The 20,978-nt window shown below is 45.0% G+C and overlaps 1 protein-coding gene across 1 annotated transcript in view; it reads right to left on the bottom strand.

Moving 5' to 3' along the window:
- Positions 1–20,978, bottom strand: part of LOC146027275 (calcium-activated chloride channel regulator 1-like) — a 48,886-nt gene that overhangs the window by 10,324 nt on the left and 17,584 nt on the right. The window contains exons 9-11 of the mRNA XM_083158215.1: positions 19,946–20,170; positions 16,570–16,750; positions 6,977–7,083 (exon numbers count right to left, since the gene is read on the bottom strand). Coding sequence (XP_083014341.1) covers positions 6,977–7,083; positions 16,570–16,750; positions 19,946–20,170 — 513 coding nt within the window. The remainder of the gene's footprint in view (positions 1–6,976; positions 7,084–16,569; positions 16,751–19,945; positions 20,171–20,978) is intronic.

The raw sequence follows: 20,978 nt of genomic DNA, 5'->3' as shown, positions 1-20,978 counted from the left end.
ATAATAACGCGGTTTTAGGGAGATCTCACGCATGCCCAGAATGCCGGCCAGGGGGGGGGGGGGACGAGTGCGCATGTGCAGGGCAGCGAGGGAGCCGATAAGGAGAGCCGTTCACGCTGGGGATAACGGCTCTCCTTATCTGCTTAATACATCTGCCTATAACGTTTGCCCGCTTCTCCACGTTATGCTGGAGAAGCGGGACTCGTTATGTGCAAAACGTTATAGGCAGATTAATACATCTGTCCCATAATTACTTTCTTATATGTAGGGGAGAAAAGTGAGAATTCCTTTTATTTTTAGCTCATTCGGGAAGCCTGCAAAATATTTCAGCGCCAGCTCTTGCCAAATCCACTCCGCCGGCAAGAGCTGGTGGAGAGGCGCTCCATCTGATGGGGATGTGTGAGCGTCTCGCACGCACGCGTGTCCCCGTCTCTCGGCGGTGGGGAACGGACCCCCTGCCTGTCTCCGCTTCAGAAGGATGGGCAAAGTTAGGGGGTGCTGGGGGCACCAACGGGAAAGTGGAACGGAGGGCGGCGGTGGGCTTCCGATGGAACGGGTTGCGTGAGCGTCTCATGCACGTGCGCCCCCTTCCGTCTGATGGCGGGTCCTGGCGATTGGCTATAGAATCGCCAGGACCCACTCTAAGGAGAGGCGCTCCATCTGTATTGATACAAATATAAGCAGATAATAACAAAACTTTGCTTTGAAGCAGTAACAAATTGTAAGTGGAGTAGGTATCTCCAAATGTATTGCTATGTGAGTAAACCAACTAATGGTTTCAAAGTGAAATAAGCTTGTTAATAGCACACAAGCAAAACTTTTTTTTACTAAAGACAAAATAGTTCATCTGAATCAGCTTTATTGGCCAGGTATACTTGTGTATACTAGGAATTAGATTTGGATAGTTGTGCAAAAGCCAGTTAAGTACAGTTAAAGAATGACAGTACAGATATACATAACACACACCGGTATACGCTAGATGCACCCTGGGGATTATAGACGCAGGAAGCATATATTCACCAAGCAACACAGCGCCCAGGCAGCCATCAGCAGCGCCACTGGTTGTTGCAACAGCCAGGTAGGTAACAATATAAGCAGAGACAGTACAGTTATCACACTGGGAAAATATATTTGCTGAGCAGCACAGCGCCTAGGCGGAAAACAGCAGCGCCACTGGTCGTTGCAGCAACCAGGTAGGTAACAAATATGCAGAGACAGCACCGATATGGATTGCTGTACAATGTATGAGACAGGGTAGACACAGGGATACATATGGCTGAATGCCACAGTTCCTAGGCAGCCATTTGCAACACCATCTTGATCATGCTGCTCACAGGCAGCAGAAGGGCTCAACAGGCCATCTCCCCTACCAGCACACCACAGGATAAATCTGGGGGGGGGGGGGGTTCGTGTCAGTGTGTCAGGGCCCTGCCTGGGGCTGCAGCGGGGGGGGGGGGGGGGGGGGGGTGTCAGCGTGCAGGGAGAGGAGAGGGAAATTCTGAGTCAGTCTGTGAGGCCAGGTGTTGGAGCTTGGGCCTCCCCTGGGATGAAGTCCACCATTGCTGCACGCTATGTGCTCTCTAATCCGGGTCCTTTAGGATCTGCACTGTCCCCATTTTCTTTTCACCCCACTATTGGGACTGACCCAAGGCAACCCCCTCACTTGCCGAGACTACAATCTCTAACAGATATCCTACAAGCAGCAGTAGTCACCTGGGTCACATCAGTCTGCAGGGGTTATTTTCACTACTCTCCTACTACTACTCTTAATTATTTTGTCATTAGAAAAAAATCTTTTTGCTTGTGTGCCATTAACAAGCTTATATTACTTTGTAACCACTAGGTGGTGCTCAATACATTTGAAAATACCTACTCCACTTACAATTTGTTTCAAAGCATGTTTTGTTATGTGCTTATATTTGTATCAATATTTTTATTTACTATAAAATATTTTACAGGCTTCAAGAGTGACCTTAAAAAATAAGCGGAATTCTCACTTTTCTCCCCCTACAGCAGTGAGAACATTCAGAAAATCGACTCAGATATGCTGTGTTATTCCCAATATTAGTGCAAGTTCCAAACCTCCCAATTCAACTTTCATCGGTGGTGCAGCGGGACCTTCACTTTTTTGGCCTCCATTTTACTGCTGCTGTCCCTCTGCCTGCGGGGAATAGACTCGGTGCGCATTTGCACAGCATCTATTCCTCGCTGACATGCGGGGACTCCCAACTGCCCCCTCCCCCCACCGCGGGACACTGCTGGCCCTGGACTGGACCCGGGAACATCCCCAAAAACCAGGATGTTGCCGCAGTAAACGGGACAGTTGGGAGGTATGAAGTTCCTATGTAGTGTGCTATATATTTCTTTTGAAGGGGTATATTTATAAAAGTGGTACTTGTTTCCTAGAACGGCGCCCAGATTTCCTATGTATTCAAACGTAGGGAAATCGCATCGCATCACATGGGCCATTTTAGTGCCGTGCGATGCGATTTTTTCATGTAATTTATTCACTGCTCTGTGTGCCCCAGGGGATCGCATCACATTGCACCTCCCGCAAAATCGCATGCGATCGCATGCAATTTTATAAGGTGTGCGATGCCATTACATTAGCTATACAATAATATCATTGTATGATATACAATGATGTTTTACGCACCCCCCCACTATCCACGCCACCCCGAAGCGTGGCGACCGCAGTGAGCCCCGCGAGGGGCGGCGGAATGCGCCCTCCGATGTCTTCATACCCCCATTATCCACGTCGGCGTGGAGTTGATTTTATATAGTGTGACGAGTGCAGCGAGCCACCGAGCCCAAAGCGTGGCAAGCGAAGCGAGCCCCGCGAGGGGACGCGGATTACTTTACATGTATTCCGCGTCACTGCACTCGCCACACTATATAAAATCAACTCTACGCCGACGTGGATAGTGGGGGTAAGTCAGAGGACGCGTTCCGCCATGCTTCTGGGTGGCGTGGATAGTGGGGGGGTGCGTAAAACCTCTTCTTAGGACATACAAGCATAATATTGTATAGCTAATGTAATGGCATCGCACACCCTATAAAATCGCATGCGATCGCATGCGATTTTGCGGGAGGTGCGATGCGATCCCCTGGGGCACATAGAGCAGTTAATAAATTTCATGAAAAAATCGCATTGCATCGCATTGCACGGCACTAAAATGGCCCATGCAATGAGATGCGATTTCCCTTCGCAGAATAGCCCACTAAGCAAATAGCTTAGTGGGTGCCGTTCTAGGAAACAAGTACCATAAAAGTAATAAAAACCATTTGTTAGCAGTAGGTACATACATAAAACAGTAGAAAAAAAATCAGATCTCTGCTTGCTGTACTTACAAAGGACTTTGGCACATTGGCACATTAAAGAACACATAAAAGTTTACAATGCAAACTATTGTAAAATAACATAATGCATCTGAAGATGACGTTATGTTTACTCATGCTGGGAAAACATCAGAAAGACACAGTTCTTTGCCTGCGAACTCTGTGTTCACAGCTCCCATATTGCCACATGGACTGTCCCAATATTACAATTCATATAAATAGGGAGAAAAAATTCAGACAAAATGCAAAAGGGGCCAACATTTACAACTCACTTTGGGCCTTATTCTGGTCTGTGCGGCCGGAGCCGAATATGTGGCCAGGACCGTGCGTCCTAAACCCCGCCTTCCATACGGATCGCTCACTCCGTCCGAATGCGGTAAGCCACTGACCGCACGGAGCACGAGTGGATTTCTCATGTATACACCTCCTCCATCTCTGGGAACCTCCCCCATCATTCGATGGTCGCAGACCATCGAATGCAGGACCGAGTGGTCAGGCAGCTCCCGCGAGCTCAGACCACTCGGGCATTTCTCCGTGCACAAGCAGGGATCTGGGCGGGCAGCTGACATCCGGCAATGTCATATGTCCGCCCCCTACACGTGCGTCACGGCCACATTACCATACGTACGCCCAGCGGTTTCATGGGAACGCCCATGAAACGCGGGGCGTATGCATATGTTAATGAGTCCAAACAGCCCTTCACACCCCTCTCCTTCCCCTGTTCGTAGTGTAAACAATTCAAGTGGAATTTGGACGTATGTCCCTTTCGCACATGCGCAGATATGCCTCTGCACATGCGCAGACACAGGGCCAGCGCCACCACTAGGCAGTGCTAGGCATTTGCCTAGGGCGCCGGCCACTGGGGGGCGGTAGTTGGGAGCAGGGTCCCCCAGAAGGCTGTTGGGAGCAGCCTCCCTTCCCCCCTGGATCAGCGCGCCGGCCGGGCGGCACATGTTAATGCTGGGCAGCGCTGAGCACTTGGCTCACCCTCAGACGCTGCCCAGCTGTACGCGGAAGATGTCTGCGCCTGTCTGCACCGGGACTGAATACACAGCACAGTGAGCCCTGCGCCCTCCTGCCCGGTAAGCGAGTCACTCCCGCCTGCTGAGCCAGCTCGCCCGGCCCGCTGAGCTAGCCAGCTCGCCCGCACGCTGCGCCCCCCCCCCCAAAGCAGCACAGCGGCCGCATTAACCCTCCACCCACCCGTGGAGCGGGTGAGCGCCGGGGCGCCCCCCTGCCTGGGGCGCTCCGGTGCCTGGCACCGGCATTGCGCAGACACAAAACATCGGCGGAACGAACGCACGCGGACATATCCGCACCAACCAGAATAAGGGCCTTTGTTATTAAATAGAGCCCTTAATCTCTTCAGGCGGTATGAAATCCTGTATTATTCAGCAATTATTCAACCATTTCAGTGTGAATGCATAATCTCTAAATTTCATTAATACTTTTAGCCCATATTTTTCAGTATTGATTGTCTAAAGCAGGGATGGGGAACTTTCGGCCCTCCAGCTGTTGTTGAACTACACATCCCAGAATGCTTTGCTACAGTTTTAGCATGACCAAATAGCAAAACCGTAGCAGTTCATGCAGGTACTGTATGTGTAGTTCAGCAACAGCTGGAGGGCCAAAGGTTCCCCATCCTCGGACTACATGGACCTACACATGCGGCGAGACTGCACAGCTCTGCACAGCGAAGTGTCAGCGATGTGTGCTGAGCGATCTGTCATGGATAGTGTTCTCCGGTGAGAAATCTGACCCTGCCAGTGATTAAGTAGATTTATCCAGCATGCTGGATATTAATCACTGCACAATAGCATCACATGGGGCCGCGCATCCCTATCACTATGGCCCCTACACACGGATCAATTTAGAAGCATTTTCTAAGGCATGGGTCTTCAACCTAGGTGGTGGTGTTACAATACCCAGAGGAGAGAGATAACCTTGTTTAGAGCTATGGGACCTACACATTGGGCGATTTTAGGGCATTTTCTAAGCTATCTCACTGTGAAACTACATGTCCCAGCATGCATTGCCACATTTTTTCCTATAACAGCATGCCAAAACTGTCAGGGCATGCTGGGACATGTAGTTCCACAACATCTGGAGGGCCACAGGTTAAAGACCTGTGTTCTAAGGGATCTAGTGAGATAGCTTAGAAAATGCCCTAAAATCGCCCAATGTGTAGGTCCCATAGCTCTAAACAAGGTTATCTCTCTCCTCTGGGTATTGTAACACCACCACAAAAAATACATACAGATGTAGTGCCGCTCATCCAGCGCCGGGGCTCGTCAGACCACCCCCACTGGCGAGCGGACACTACATCTGACTCGGATGTGTGAGCGTCCCACACGCACGCGCGTCCCAGTTTCCCGTAGGCCGGGGGACAGGAACCCTGCCGTCTCCTATTCAGAGAGATGGGCTGGGCTAGGTGGGGAGCGGGGAAGTGGGGGAACATGGCAGGGACCGGCGGCGAGGTGGCCGGGACCCGGGTGGAGCCCCATCGAAAGGAGACATGCATGCACGTCCCCTTCCAGTGGCTGGCGGGGGCTGGCGCATGGCAAATCCACCGCCAGCCCCTACAAAGATGAGCGGTGCTACATCTGTATCTACATTGTTGAACAAAAAGGTGCAATGCAAAAATCGACATCTCCGGGACTGTAATTACAGGCTGAGTATCCCTTATCCAAATATTAGTTTGGATCCGTTTGGTAGATACCAGCACTAACAGGAACATGATATGTAACTGGCACTAAATACAGTATGCGCAAGAACATGATTGCCTGAAAAATTCAGTACCTGAGATATTACACAAACTTTGTTTCATGGTTTGAAACCTGTTTTATGCACAAATAAAATATATTTGTGTGTATTCCGTGTGTGTGTACCACATACATGCAAGATACCTCAAGATACTTCATTGAAAAATAGAAATATTCTGAAATACGGAATAGTCTGTTATCCAAAATTCTTCTGTATTTGTATTATAGCAACTATAACAACATACTCAGGGCCGGTGTAAGGCTTCTCTGCACCCTAGGCAAAACTTCACCCTACACCCCCCCCCCCCCCCCCACTCTACCACCAATGCCCATTTTGCAGCCCCTTGAGGCATACTTTCCTAATATTCTTCAATGGCATGGAGGCTCCCAAAAATTAGGTGGTCCACCCAGCCCCCCGGAAGGTGGGCAAGTCCCCTGCTTTCCCTGGAGGCCCACCATTTGCCCTCCTCAATACAGTGCAAGCAGGAGGGGGCAGCGAAGTCGGGAAGTATGCTTAAAGGGAAAGTATGGAGGTGAGGTCTTAGAAGTTCCACAGCTGCCACCTGCATTAAGTAGATCCTCATAGACATCCTTGATTTTTTGATGATAGGTAGACTTGGTGGCGCCCCCCTTGAACCTGGCGCCCTAGGCAGCTGCCTAAAGCTGCCTAATGGTAGAGCCAGCCCTGAACATACTGTATAATTAAATCAACTATGCTTAAGTAAGCACACACAATGGGGCTGGCGATTAATGCATTTCTAGGCACATTGGTAATGTATAGATATTCTAAGCAACCACGGCAATATTCATCAGTTTAACAATAAACTAATATATTTTCATTCATAAAATGCATTGTCATTACCCAGATACATTACCTGAATGACGTGTTGAGGATCATTCTCATCTGCAGATAAAATCCCACTGAAGGAATCAATTAAGCCATTAGCATCCCGCTTATCTGATGCAGCAAACCGGAGTCCTCCTGAAATGATTGATTTTAAGTTATACTACGTGTGGCTGGATCATGTAATGCCACCCGAATTTGGTGGTCGGGCGGAATGCCAGACAAAACGGATGTTTGTTTAAAGGGGCAATGACTCACAATGCATGGTTTTGCATTGTGAATGTTTGCCCTTTTGAAATATTGAAAAATTCAGAGGACATCCCGTATGGCCAAACTTTCCCAAAACAATACAATCAGATGCGATGCGATGCGATTTGATGCGATTTTGCATAGGATTCAATGTTAAGAAGGTCCTGTTAATTTCCCCACTATCCAAGTGGGCATAGAGTTGATTTTAATATAGCGTGGCGAGCGCAGCGAGCCACCGAGCCCGAAGCGTGGCGAGCGAAGCGAGCCCCGCGATGGGACGCATATTTCTTAAAAAGTATTCTGTGTCCCCTCGCGGGGCTCGCTAGGCTCGCCGCGCTTCGGGCTCGGTGGCTCGCTACGCTCGCCACAGGTTTATATCCAACTCCATGCCCACTTGGATAGTGGGGAAAGGAAAAGGACCCCTTTTTCCCATTGAATTCTATGTTAAAATGGACTCAGACCATTTTAACATTGAATCCTATGGAAAAATCTTGACCATCGCATCGCATACGATTTGGTCGCATGCGATGCGATCCGATTTCTAAATCGGACGCCCAGATACTACATAAGTACCCACCCTCTTCTTGTTCGGAGTCACATCTGCATTGCTGTGACATCTGTTAACCACTGCTCTGCTGTGAGGGATACAGGTAAATTGATCATGCCTCCTAACACAGTAAAGGCATGATTCTGGTTTGCTTGGTTAGCTGTGAACATCGCAGCTTACTGAGCACCAGGGACGATGCCGCAGTGCAGAGATACAGTAATTGTGCAGAGATAATTAGATTTGGGTGGGGTTTTACACCTGCCTCACCTGCAGTGCACATGGTTTTGTCCATCTAATGCTGTGTACACACGGGGGAGATATATTGCTCAGCCATATATTGCTGAGCAATATATGGCTGAGCAATATATTGCTCAGTTTCTACTTTACATCAGCGACCAGAGATGGTCGCTGATGAAAAATAAACTGCCGGGGGGAGCATGTTCCTGCGACCAGCGATCACCACAGGGGCAAAAACGGGAGCGCGCACCCGGCGATATATCGCCGGTGCACACTCCCATTGCGGGCAATATGGTCGCTCAGCGACCATATTTCCCGCGATTTTGGACAAAATCGCCCCCGTGTGTACGCACCTTAAGAAATATTTTGTCAGAAAGAGTGAACTAGAATAAGGGCTTCAGTTCCTGCTGGAGCCTGCTGAAAAATAGCCCTGTATATATGTATATATATATATATATATATATATATATATATATATATATATATATATATATATATATATATATATATATACATTGTAGGGGCTCTGCACACACTAAATTAACTGATGATAAATAGTGGAGATTTGGTTCATGAATTGATCAATGCATTTAAACCTGCAGCCCCCTTCACGGGACCCCACTTTTCTGCAGGTCCTAGAACTATCGCTCAATATGACTACAATACACATAGCTATCACATCAATGTTTGATTCCAGGCATGCTATCTGGTCTGAAGCTCGCAGCACACTTTGCTTTTATAGGTGAGCAGCTACCAACACACCTGTCACTAATCATTTAGGGAAATGGTTAACATAAGCTATGGAATCTGTGATAGCTATGTGTATTGTAGCCATTTTCAGCGATAGTGCTAGGACCTGCAGAAAAGTGGGGTCCCGTGAAGGGGGCTGCAGGCTTAAATGCATTGATCAATTCATGAACCAAATCTCCACTATTTATCATCAGTTAATTTAGTGTGTGCAGAGCCCCTACAACAGGGGTCTTCAACCTTTACGACAGTGTGGGCCACATTAAAAAATTAAACGAAGCCCGAGGGCCACTAATCTCTACTGTGGTATTTAGCACAGCTCTTCCTAGACAGACATCACAGTCCCCATAAAGCACAGCCCTTTATAGATAGACAGCACAGCACCCGCATAGATAGTTGGCACAGCTGCCCATACACATAAACCCCACCTCCAAAATATAGTCAGCACCAGGGCTATTTCTAGACAATTAGGGTCCCAGTGCGAACAGAAAAAAAATGCAGCTCCCCCATACATAATATATTGAAGAAATTGCGCGCCCCAAAAAGGTGTGTCCTAATTCTAAGGGGCATTGTCTAATTATAAGAGTGTGAACTAGCAGGAAAACCATTACCTGACATCTCACTTTTGCAACCTGCATGACCAGACATTGGTTACAGCAGGAATGGTTGTTGTCTTTCCTCGCTTAAGTTGGATGGCTAAAGGCCGCACAGTGACATATAAACATGAAGGCCCACACAGTGACCTAGTACGCCTCACAAATCAAGCCCAAACAATGACATGCTACTTAAATCAATATACACTGTTTATCCATAATGCCCATTACACATTATGCCACACACCATGATGCCCATTACACATTATGCCACACACCATGATTCACCTCTGGCGTGTCCCACGTGCAAAGGGGACTAGCACGGAAGGTTTTTTTTTACATGGTAATGACAGGTGGAGGGCCACTCAAAACAACTCAGCGGGCCACTTGTGGCCCGCGGGCCATGGGTTGAAGACCCCTGCCCTACAATGTCTGTTAAAACAATGTGGTCACAAGCCATAGGGCACCCCAAAACTAGGAAAGGTGAGTGCCGATGTTAAGTGTACTGTATATATTGTTTATTAGATTAGTTTTTTAAATTAGTCTTATTGTGGTCACATTCTCTCATGCACCCTGTTTAACTTAGATACCATAGCTTATGTTAACCATTTCCCTAGATGATTAGTGACAGGTGTGTCGGTAGCTGCTCACCTATAAAAGCAAAGTGTGCTGTGAGCTTTAGACCAGATAGCATGAATAGCAACAGAAAAAAGCTATAAACCAAGCGCAGAAAAACAAATAGGGCTAGTGATTGTCCTTGCTGCTGTCCTAGAAGGGATACTCAACCCTTCTTAAACTCAAAAAGCAAAAATACACACAAATAGACAGCGCAGACTGGACACTCAATAACCCAAGAAATTAAAATTTTAAATTTGTTTATTTTGTACAAATCTCTTAGAAATATAGACAAATTTTAAAAAAGAGGTCACCGGCCGGTGGGGTTCATACAATACATAGCATTTTACATAAAATAACAAAAATATAATGATAAAAATAAATAAACATTGGAGCAGCTTTCAATAATGCATAATTCCAGCTTGGTTAAGAATATATAGGGTTAATTGCTTTTTCTAGCAGGGTTAGATTGAAATCAAGCTTTTTGTCAGAAGGCTGTTAGTTGACAAATTATGCTGTGCTACCTGCACAGAACTTGCTTTCAGCAGCTTGTTAGAAGATTAGTCAATCAGCCATACTATTTAGAGTTAGTGACAATTTGGCACATATAAGCAGAAAGAAAGCAAATGGGTATACTTATGCTCTTGCTCTGCGGCTTGTGTGATGCTGTATAATTGTAATCCACTTTGGGGAGTATTTGCTGGCTCTGCCTTGAGTGTGTTCCCAGCTGATTTGGTGGAATTCTTTTCAGCTTTATCCAGAACGCTCCGGCTTCCAGGTCCCCCACAGCAGTGCCTTTCGTGCCTCTCGTGTGAACAAACAGGGGCTGATGACGCGTTTCCCCGCCTCTCCTTAGTCAGCGGCTTCCTCAGATGACGTGGGGTTATCCCCTTCCCCGTATTTAACAAGCTGTGCGCCGCCCATTTGGGCGTGTATTTAATTTTTCCCTTGTCGTTACTGACAACATCTCGCACATGCGCATTGTTATTCTAAACCAAGCCTCGGTTTCATGCTTATTTATTTCCTGGTACGGAACGCAATCTGCTCCTTTATTTAAAAACATTCTTATAGTACCTAGGCTCCGTTTTCTTTGTCCTATATCTTGCTTATACATAATTCATACAGTTAATTCAAACAAAGAAAAGAAAAAAGACAATCTAAGAGTTTATATAGATACATAATCTACACAGTATATGTCGACATGTCGCCACAAAGATTCAATCTAATATTTTTTCTCAATTTTCACATATCTACTTCAGGCATCAAGATCTTTAGATGCTCAGTATATGGGTGCATAGGTTTTTCAGAAGGTGCATATATACTAGGCAATTATAACAATAGACTATTCAAAAATTACTATATTTCAAGGTAAATGATTTTCTGCATGTTAGTCACAGAAATTACTTCTTCAAAAAAGAAGAAAAGGGAGAAAGATAGAAGAAGGAAAAAAGGAATAAGAGAAGACGTGGATCAGAACCAAAGAAAAATTTTTTTTTTTTTTTTTTTTTTCTCAATCATTATTAAAATATAATTGAACCATTGTAAATGATAATCGGTCACAATCGGTATATGTAAGAAAATTTATCATGATATACATATCTCTACATCTATCATAAGATTGAAAAAACATTATTCATACCATTATTTTATTTATTTATGAAAATAATTAATTATGTCGACTGTTTTTATGTCGATCATTCTTTTTATTCTATTCCATGCAATATTAGTAATTCATTTATAATACATCACTCTGGAGAGTCCATAGACCAGGGAGATCAACATTTTATCTATTTATTTATAGGAGTCAGTAGTGATTCTTTTTTCATTATGTCGACTGTTTTTATGTCGATCCTTCAACGTAATATTGGAGTAATTTATTTATAATACATTCCTTGTATCACTTTGTATAATTCATAGTCAAGAGAGGTATATATTTGTTGTCTATTCGTATATCCCGCATTTATATACCCCACACATATTTTTTGGGGACAACACATAGAGTACATAATACTATTTTAATGAATGGTTACAGGTAGGGGAGAGAACCATCTGATCATAAATGTTGATGGAAAATTGTATCATATGACCCTATAAGGACCTTTCTAAACCGATGGGGAGAACAATTTCTATCATAATAACTTCTTCAGGATTATTTACCATCTATTTATATGGACCTTTTTTGGGGCTCCATGTAAGAAAGGAACCAAGAGGGGAACATTCTGTATCTATCTATGTATTCTTTTTATATAGGGCTTTTTAAACAGGCAGATATATTAGTATTTTATCAAATATTATTAAGTTCTATGGTGTCATTTAAGCCTTCCGGGACGAGTGTCCCTAACTGGAAAATCCAGAAGGCTTCTCGTCTACATAACAGGCCAAACCGGTCTCCTCCTCTTTGGGTGGGTTTTATATGTTCTATTGCCCTGATGCGTATATTCTTCACACATTGCTGTTGACAGTGGGCTATATGTTTTGAGAGAGGATGTATTTTTATTCCTGCAAGTATGTTTCGCCTGTGTTCGATATAACGTGTATGTAGGGTTCTGGTGGTGCGGCCCACATATTGTAGGCCGCATCCACAGTCTATCAAATATATAACATATGTCGTTTTACAGCTTAAAAAGCCTTTTATCTGATGGACACTTTTATTCGAGAAGGAAATAAATTCCATACTCTTTTGTTCCCCATACATACACGTATGGCACCTACTGTTTCCACATTTATGGAATCCAGCAGGTAGTTTAGAAAGCCAGTTTTTACTTTCTTTTATATTCCCCTCTTGATTCCCACCTTTATCTGAAAAATGACTACTTACTAGTTTAGATTTCAAATTTTCCCCTTTTCTGAATATTACATGGTTTTTTGATCCTAAGGTTTCTTTTAATAGTGCATCCTGTTTGAGAATAAACATGTTATTATTTATAATTTTTTGTATTTTATGTGCACAATTATTATATTGCGTTATAAACGCAACATTTCTATTTTCTGCATCTTGTTTAGGGTTTTTCTTCTTCCTGCCTGTGATGGATGTGGCAAGAAGTTTCTCCCTATCTATTTTTATAACTTCCTTATAGGCATTTTCAACTAGATCCTGTGGGTACCCCTGTTTTTTAAAGGACTCCATCATTTCTTTGGATTGTTTCTGAAATGCTACTTCAGAAGAACAATTCTGCTTAATTCGGATTATCTGGCTCTTAGGTATATTCCTTTTCCAGGCTTTGGCGTGGGCGCTGTCGTATTTCAAGTAGCAGTTTTGGTCCACTACTTTGACAAAAGTTTCTGTCTCTATCTTATTTTCCCTGATGGAGAGCGCAATATCCAGGAAGCTAATATTGGAAGTGCTGTGAGTGGAAGTGAATTTTAAACCATAATTATTAGTGTTAAGACTACTAGTGAATTCTGTGATTGAATTAATATCCCCATTCCAAATAATAAACAAATCATCTATAAATCGGCCATAGAGGACCAGGTGGTCACCGAGCTCTTTCCCCACACATGTTCCTTCTCAAAGGCTCCCATGTATAGGTTCGCGAAGCTCGGCGCAAACCTGGTCCCCATGGCAGTCCCCCGTGTCTGTAAATAATATTGAGTGTCAAATAAAAAATAATTGTGCTCTAAAATAAAAGTGATAGCTTGAGTGATAAGGTCACGTAGGGGGTCTGAGATCCCACTATCTGTTTCAAGAATCTGTTGTATTACCTCCACCCCTTGTTTTTGGGGGATATTTGAATAGAGGGCCTCCACATCACAGGTGATGAAGGAGTAACCCTCCTTCCACTCAATCTCTTTAACTTTGTTGAGAAAGTGTTTGGTATCCTTTATATGGGATCTCAGGCCCTCTACATGACCCTGCAAAAAGTGATCAACAAATTGTGACAAATTATTGGTGAGGGACCCTACACCTGATATTATGGGACGACCAGGAGGTGAAACAAGTGACTTGTGGATTTTTGGTAAATAATAAAACGTGGGAGTGACTGGATATTTGTGAAAAAGAAAATTAAACACTTCCTTGGATATTGCGCCCTCCGCCAGGGCTTTATCAAGCAGATCACTTAATTCCTGCTGATATTTAGTTGTTAGGTTATTTTCTAGTTGTTTATAGAATTTTGGATCTTTTAATTGTCTATGACATTCTTTTACGTAGTCGCTAGTATTTAATATGACAACGCCCCCGCCTTTATCCGCCATTTTAATTGTTATTTCTTGGTCTGCATACAGACATTGAAGAGCCTTACGCATGAATAGCAGATAGCATGAATCAAACATTGATGTGATAGCTATGTGTATTGTAGCCATTTTCAGCGATAGTGCTAGGACCAGCAGAAAAGTGGGGTCCCGTGAAGGGGGCTGCAAGCTTAAATGCATTGTTCAATTCATGAACCAAATCTCCACTATTTATCATCAGTTAATTTAGTGTGTGCAGAGCCCCTACAATGTCTGTTTAAACAATGTGGTCACAAGCCATAGGGCACCCCAAAACTAGGAAAGGTGAGTGCCGATGTTAAGTGTGTGTATATATATATATATATATATATATATATATATATGTATATATATATATATATATATATATATATACATACATACATACATACATACATACATACAGAAATCGCTGATATCCGGCACTCACTGTCGCTGCTGAACGTTTAATGCCCTGGTGCCATCCTTAACTTAAGGCATACAATCAGATGCAACGCGATATTCGGCAAAATCGCATCGCGACCAAATCGCATGCGATGCGATCGACGCAATTTTCCATAGGATTCAATGTTAAAATGGTCCTGTTCATTTCCCCACTATCCAAGTGGGCATAGAGTTGATTTTATATAGTGTGGCGAGCCCGAATCGTGGTGAGCGCAGCGAGCCCCACGAGGAGAAGCGGATTACTTAAAATGTATTCCGTGTCCCCTTGCTGCGCTCGCCACGCTATATAAACTCAACTCTATGCCCACTTGGATAGTATCCGGGCGGCGGGGCGGCGAGGCGGACGCATTACTGTCCGCCTCCCGCTCGAGGAGGCAGGGGGGGACCCAAGGAGGCTGCGGGGGGGGGGGGGTGCGGTCGCCTGGTGTGGGCACCGGGCGACCGAGGGCAGCACCGTCGGAAGGGGACGCACGCGCACCTCATGCGCGCGCGTCCCCTTCCGGCATACAGATGGCGCCGGGGCAGGGGATGGCGATGGCGACGCCATCGCCATCCCCTGCAAAAATGAATCCCGCTACATCTGTATTTCCTAGAACGGCGCCCGTCGCAGGTAATCACATACCTTAGCTTAAGGTATGCGATGGACGCGACCAATGCGATTTCAGGGCTATTTTTAGCCTTTTCCCTGACAATTAAAAAATCGCGTCCATCGCGTCCATCGCATGCTTTAAGTTAAGGCATGCGATACGACTGATGCGATGGACGCCATTTTACATAGGGAACAATATTAAATGGGCCATTGGACCCGAATTTTCATTGTATACCCACCCTTATGGGTATTTGACATGACAAATGCCCCCCCACCATTGTTAACGCCACCCCTTGATGAACGCCAACCCGAAGCGTGGCGAGTGCAGCGAGCACGCGAGGGGCGGAGGTACGCGTCCTCAGACCTTTTCATACCCCCACTATCCACGTCGGCGTGGAGTTGATTTTATATAGTGTGGCGAGCGTAATTCCTGTGAAGTAATGCGCGTCCCCTCACGGGGCTCTCTGCGCTCGCCACGCTTCGGGCTCGCCACACTATATAAAATCAACTCCACGCCGACATGGATAGTGGGGTATGAAAAGGTTGGAGGATGCGTACCGCCGCCCCTCACGGGCTCGCTGCGCTCGCCACGCTTTGGGTTGGCGTTGATCGTGGGGTCGCGTTAACAATGGGGGGGCATTTGACCCATCAGGGTTGGCAAACAATAAAAATTGGGGTCTGGGGGCCATTTAAACCATTTCACATTCATTCCAATGTAAAAATCGCGTCGATCGCATCGCATGCGATTTGGTTGCATGCAATGAGATCGACACGATTTTTTTGGACCCGATGGATAGAATCTCGATCGCAGGCGCCGTGCTAGGAAATAAGTACCGACCATTTTAAGATTGAATCCTATTGAAAATCGCGTCGATCGCATCGCATCGCATGCGATTTGGTTGCATGCGATGCGATGTGATTTTTCCGACCCGATCTCAAAATCGGGCGCCCAGTTATTACACAAATACCCAAAATTGCTCTTAACTCTTTAGGGGGTTATTCTGGTTGACAAGCTAAGCAGTGAAAATTTGCTGCTTAGCGAGCCATCTAACACCACCGGTGAATGCCCAACCCCCGCCGCAGTCAGCACATCCCCACCGCTTTGTGAATTAATGTTTTGCATAAACATCCATTCGCAGGGTAGCATATGGGGGCCAAAATCATACGATGGTCAGTAACCATCAAATGATTTTTCTCATGTTCGCAAATATAAGTCAGTCTTGACTGACCTATATTTGCACCACCCAGTCCGAGAACGGCAGCTGCATCCCTGCATTCGCATGGGGATGCAGAGTGCAAACATTGATCCATGATGTGAATATGCCAGGGACCAAATTATTAGAAAGATTAGAATTACCTCCTTAGTCCAATAAGATTTGTTACTTGTAACTTACCAGTCATTTCTGCAAGTTGTTCAAGTTCTTTTTCTGCATGTGGCCCAAGTGCAATAACATGTATAATTGCTCCACTTGCTGTTATGTTAGAGAAACAAAGTTTAGTATCATAATTATCTTCTCCGTCAGTCAGTAACACTATCTCAGTTCCAGATGCTGAACCATCAAGACGTCTGTTCACCTTAATTTGTGAATAAGAAGACATTTAATATAAAACAATAAAAATAAACATTCTCATGAGATACATTAAACTAGAGCTTCCCCTCTATTATTAATAATTAAATAGTTTTGTTTTTTCATATAAACTAAATCTTGATCACTAACCATTCTTATCTGTTCTATTTAATTTAATTCTGCTATATTCTTAAATGTTAGTTTAGCAAATGGAGGGGGGGGGGGGGATGAAAGTTTGGTGCCATTGCTTTGGGACCCATAAGCTTAGCGGTTTCTGGCTGGACACAGAATATACAGTATTGTTGGGGACTAAGTAAAAACCGGACCCGGATAAGACACCGGAACGCCGGACCAGACATCAAACTCTGCATTCCGGAGCTTATAGTGTCTGGTCCGAGGGGTGTCCCATGCGGGGGGTGTCTTGTCCGGGGGGATGCCTGTGATTGCTCACACCAGGGACATGGGGAAGGGGAGATTACAGCCTCCCCGTGTGGTCTGGAACGTTCCAGTTTTTATTACACCCCCGGACCATGCGGTGAGGCTGTATTCTCCCCCTCTCCTCTCCCAGGTGACAGGTGCGAGAGCAGCCCCATCAGATGGAGCACCCCCGACAGGACACCCCCGGACCGGATACTACAAGCTCCGGAATGCAGAGTTTGATGTCCAGTCCGGCATTCCGGTGTCTTATCCGATTCCGGATTTTACCCATACCCGTATTGTTGTCTACCAAGCTCCCAGAATTGCCCCGGAGGGGTCACTGCAGTGGCGTAGTGCCGTGGCAGCTTGGGGGAGCCAGCGTCAGCAGGGTATGTGGCAGGCGCCGGCACCCAGAGCGCTGGCTGTCACTGTGGCTGAGCTGACAGAACAGTGTGATCCCTGGCCATGGTAATGGTGTGCGGTATGAAGTTGCACTGCCACTGGCATAGGCATTGACTGTCTGTCAGTGACTGACAATCCCACTGTAAAGCTGTACGCAGAGCTTATTGGATAATGTGTACAGGATGGGTGGGCTGGGACTGAGGGTAAACAGCTGCTGCAGCCACAGCAGTGGTCTCTCTGCCTTTCTCAAGATGTCGGGATCGCTGTAATAAATGACCGGGAGCATGAATGGAGGTCTACGTGCTAACAGTCAGGTGGTCGCATTCTTCTCTCTGTTTTGTAAACATTCTGTGCTCCCTATGCCAAGCTCCTCCTCTACTATCTGCTCTGCTTCCTCCCTCAGTGTTTATGTCTACATGTGAGTTGCTCTCTAGTGTGTATATCTCTGTGCCCCTCCCAGTGTGTGCATCACCATATATCCCCAGTATGAATGTCAATATGTGACCCGAGATCCTCACAGGTCCCAATGTTTGTCACCATGTTGTCACCTCAGGTCAAATAGTGTATGACTCCATGTTCCCTCCAGTCCCCAATATATATATGTATCCATGTCTTTACAGACTAGTCTGTCCAGGTGCACCAGAATTTTTTTTAGCAGGGGGGAGCAACATTTCTAATGCCACTGGGTCACTGGTACTGGTGACACCCGGTGTGGGGACACCCCCGCATGCTTGCAGAAGGGAAGCATGCAGGGATGTGTGTGTGTGTGTGTGTGTGTGTGTCCCCTGCGATCAACCCGATTTCCCTTATTAGGGGCCGCGATGGACGCGATCAACCCGATTTTGTCTTTCACCGACACAAAATCGGGTCCATCGCGTTGATTGTATGCCTTAAGTGACTTAAACTTAAGGCATACAATCAGCGAGATGGGCGCCGCAACAGAACTTTATTAAGTGCTGTATATACTTTTTTCCTGTCTCTGGCCCATTGCCTGTATTGAAGAGAGAACGGGTTGGGATCGTTTGGTCGAATGCATTATGGTCGAATGTCATTACATCGAATCCATTAGGTCGAATTGCTAAAAGGTCGACATGATTCTAGGTCGACATGGGAAAAGGTCGAAATGATTCTAGGTCGAAAGGTCATTAGTTCGACAGGTCATTAGGTCGACAAGGTCATTAGTTCGACATTGTCTAGGTCGACATTCACAAAGTCGACATGGGGTTTTTCACTGTTTTTTTTACCTGAATGTCAACACAGTCGACATGGACACAGTTTAAAGTGCACTGCATCCCCTCGCATCGCTCGCTGCGCTCGCGATGCGTCGGGCACGGTGCCTCGCTACGCTTGGCACACTATTTTATTCTCCCACCACGCCCTAGTGGATGGTAGGGCATGAAATACCGCCTGTCAGCACATGTCGGCTCAAAAAACAGTGAAAAACCCCATGTCGACTTTGTGAATGTCGACCTAGACAATGTCGAACTAATGACCTTGTCGACCTAATGACCTGTCGAACTAATGACCTTTCGACCTAGAATCATTTCGACCTTTTCCCATGTCGACCTAGAATCATGTCGACCTTTTAGCAATTCGACCTAATGGATTCGATGTAATGACATTCGACCAAATGACCGCATCCCATATTAAATATATGCCCATAATTTTGTAAGGCACCCATGTGAACCCGACAAGTTGTGACCTTCTTTAGCTTAAATAAAATCTCTGTAGAGTACATTGCTATAATAATATATTAATAGTTATCCAATCACAAGCTTCATTTTGGTTACTATGACAATAATGAATCTCATCACTTGTGAAAGCTAGAGGGCCAAGCTTGAAAAAGTGACAAAATGGAGAGTGATAAAAAAAACCAGCCAATCAGCTCCTACCCGTAATTTTTCAAACCCAGCCAGTAACATGACAGTTAGTAGCTGATTGGCTGGATTTTATCACTCTCCATTTTAGCACTTTTTGAAGCTTGATACCTCTGTCCCTTAGTGAATTCGCAAAGGTGAGGAACAATATGCAGTCACAGGCACTATAGGAAATTCTCCTGGACCACAGATTTCAAACTTCAAATGAGAACTTCTCCACTCATACCTTGCTACCACATCAACTCTACTGTTTAAAGCCTAGCCTGGCAGGGTTAATGTTAACCTCATACCATTATTATAAGTAAAGGCTTACACTTTGTCATTGCAGTTTTCTTCCTCTTAATGCAAAGCCAACCTCATACATAACAATACAGTATAAAATACATACAGTATGCTTCTGACACTGTCACACTTATAGTTCTATTACTAATACATGTTTCATTTGTGAAACAAGTAGCACTTAATATTCACTTATATTTGAGCCCTTACTCAAATTTCAGCACTACCTCAAGTCCAGAGAGAATTCCAGAGCAGATGTTTGTCCCTTCCTCTGTTGCTGTATTAGGAACCAGCGACTTCAGCTTCTCACGTTGCTGTTCACTGATTCTTTCAAGTGAAGAAATGACTGATGCAGAACTTGAGAACTGGACAATCCCAACGTAAGATGAGGTTTCATCTACTCCCATAAGGAAGATGTCAACGGCCTGGTGTAATCGTTCTATGCGCCCATTCTACAATAGAAGACATGCGCTTATTATAGGTTTTTTAATTAATTAGAATATGAATAAAAAAATAACTAGTGTGGATCATTGTGTTAACAAAAATAAACACAGTGAAAAGGTCGATGTCGGCATGGTCGACTCAAAAAATGGTTGACACTTTGCTCGTACTCTTTGAGCTACCGTTGCCGTTGCCACAGGTTACTATTCCCACGTGGATGGTTAATGAAGAAAGTGTTGAAACTTTTGTCAACCACTGTCATGTCCACCTCATGTTGATGAAATGCCTGGCTGCTGATCTACCATCATTATGCAGTAACGGATTATGTGAAGTGTGACCAGCAGAAACCTTTTTGGGGTTTAATTTGTATCAATTAAATCAGCTGTACACAGTATCTTAAGAAATAATTACTGTTTGGGACAAAGGGTGGGAGAAGAAATCAATGTACTACACTTAATTACCTAACATTAACCCTTGTATGAACTAAAACATACACTGGCAGACGCTCAGTCAGTTTAGTTCTTGGAACTTATTGGGGAGGGAAATAAAGAAGCCAGATTTTTCTGTGTTAGTTTAGTTATATCCCTTAGGTGCATGAATGGGAGGGGTAATACCACTAAACTGAGCACCTGCAAGTATATATTATGCAGAAGCGCGGCAGCATTAGGAGGAGGTGCTGGTCCTGACATTCCACATGGAGAATTAAGGGGTTGCTCTAAGTAGGCAGCTCTTAGTATAGGTATATTTATGTAAGAGCCATTATCATGTGGCTCTACTAGTTAATTTTAGGACCCAATTTGGGATAACATGGGTTTGTGT

The sequence above is a fragment of the Crinia signifera genome, chromosome 8 (assembly GCF_055691185.1).
Source record: "Crinia signifera chromosome 8, ASM5569118v1, whole genome shotgun sequence".
NCBI lineage: Eukaryota > Metazoa > Chordata > Amphibia > Anura > Myobatrachidae > Crinia > Crinia signifera.
Note: the sequence above shows the minus strand (reverse complement) of the source record. Positions and strands in the feature narration are given on the sequence as shown.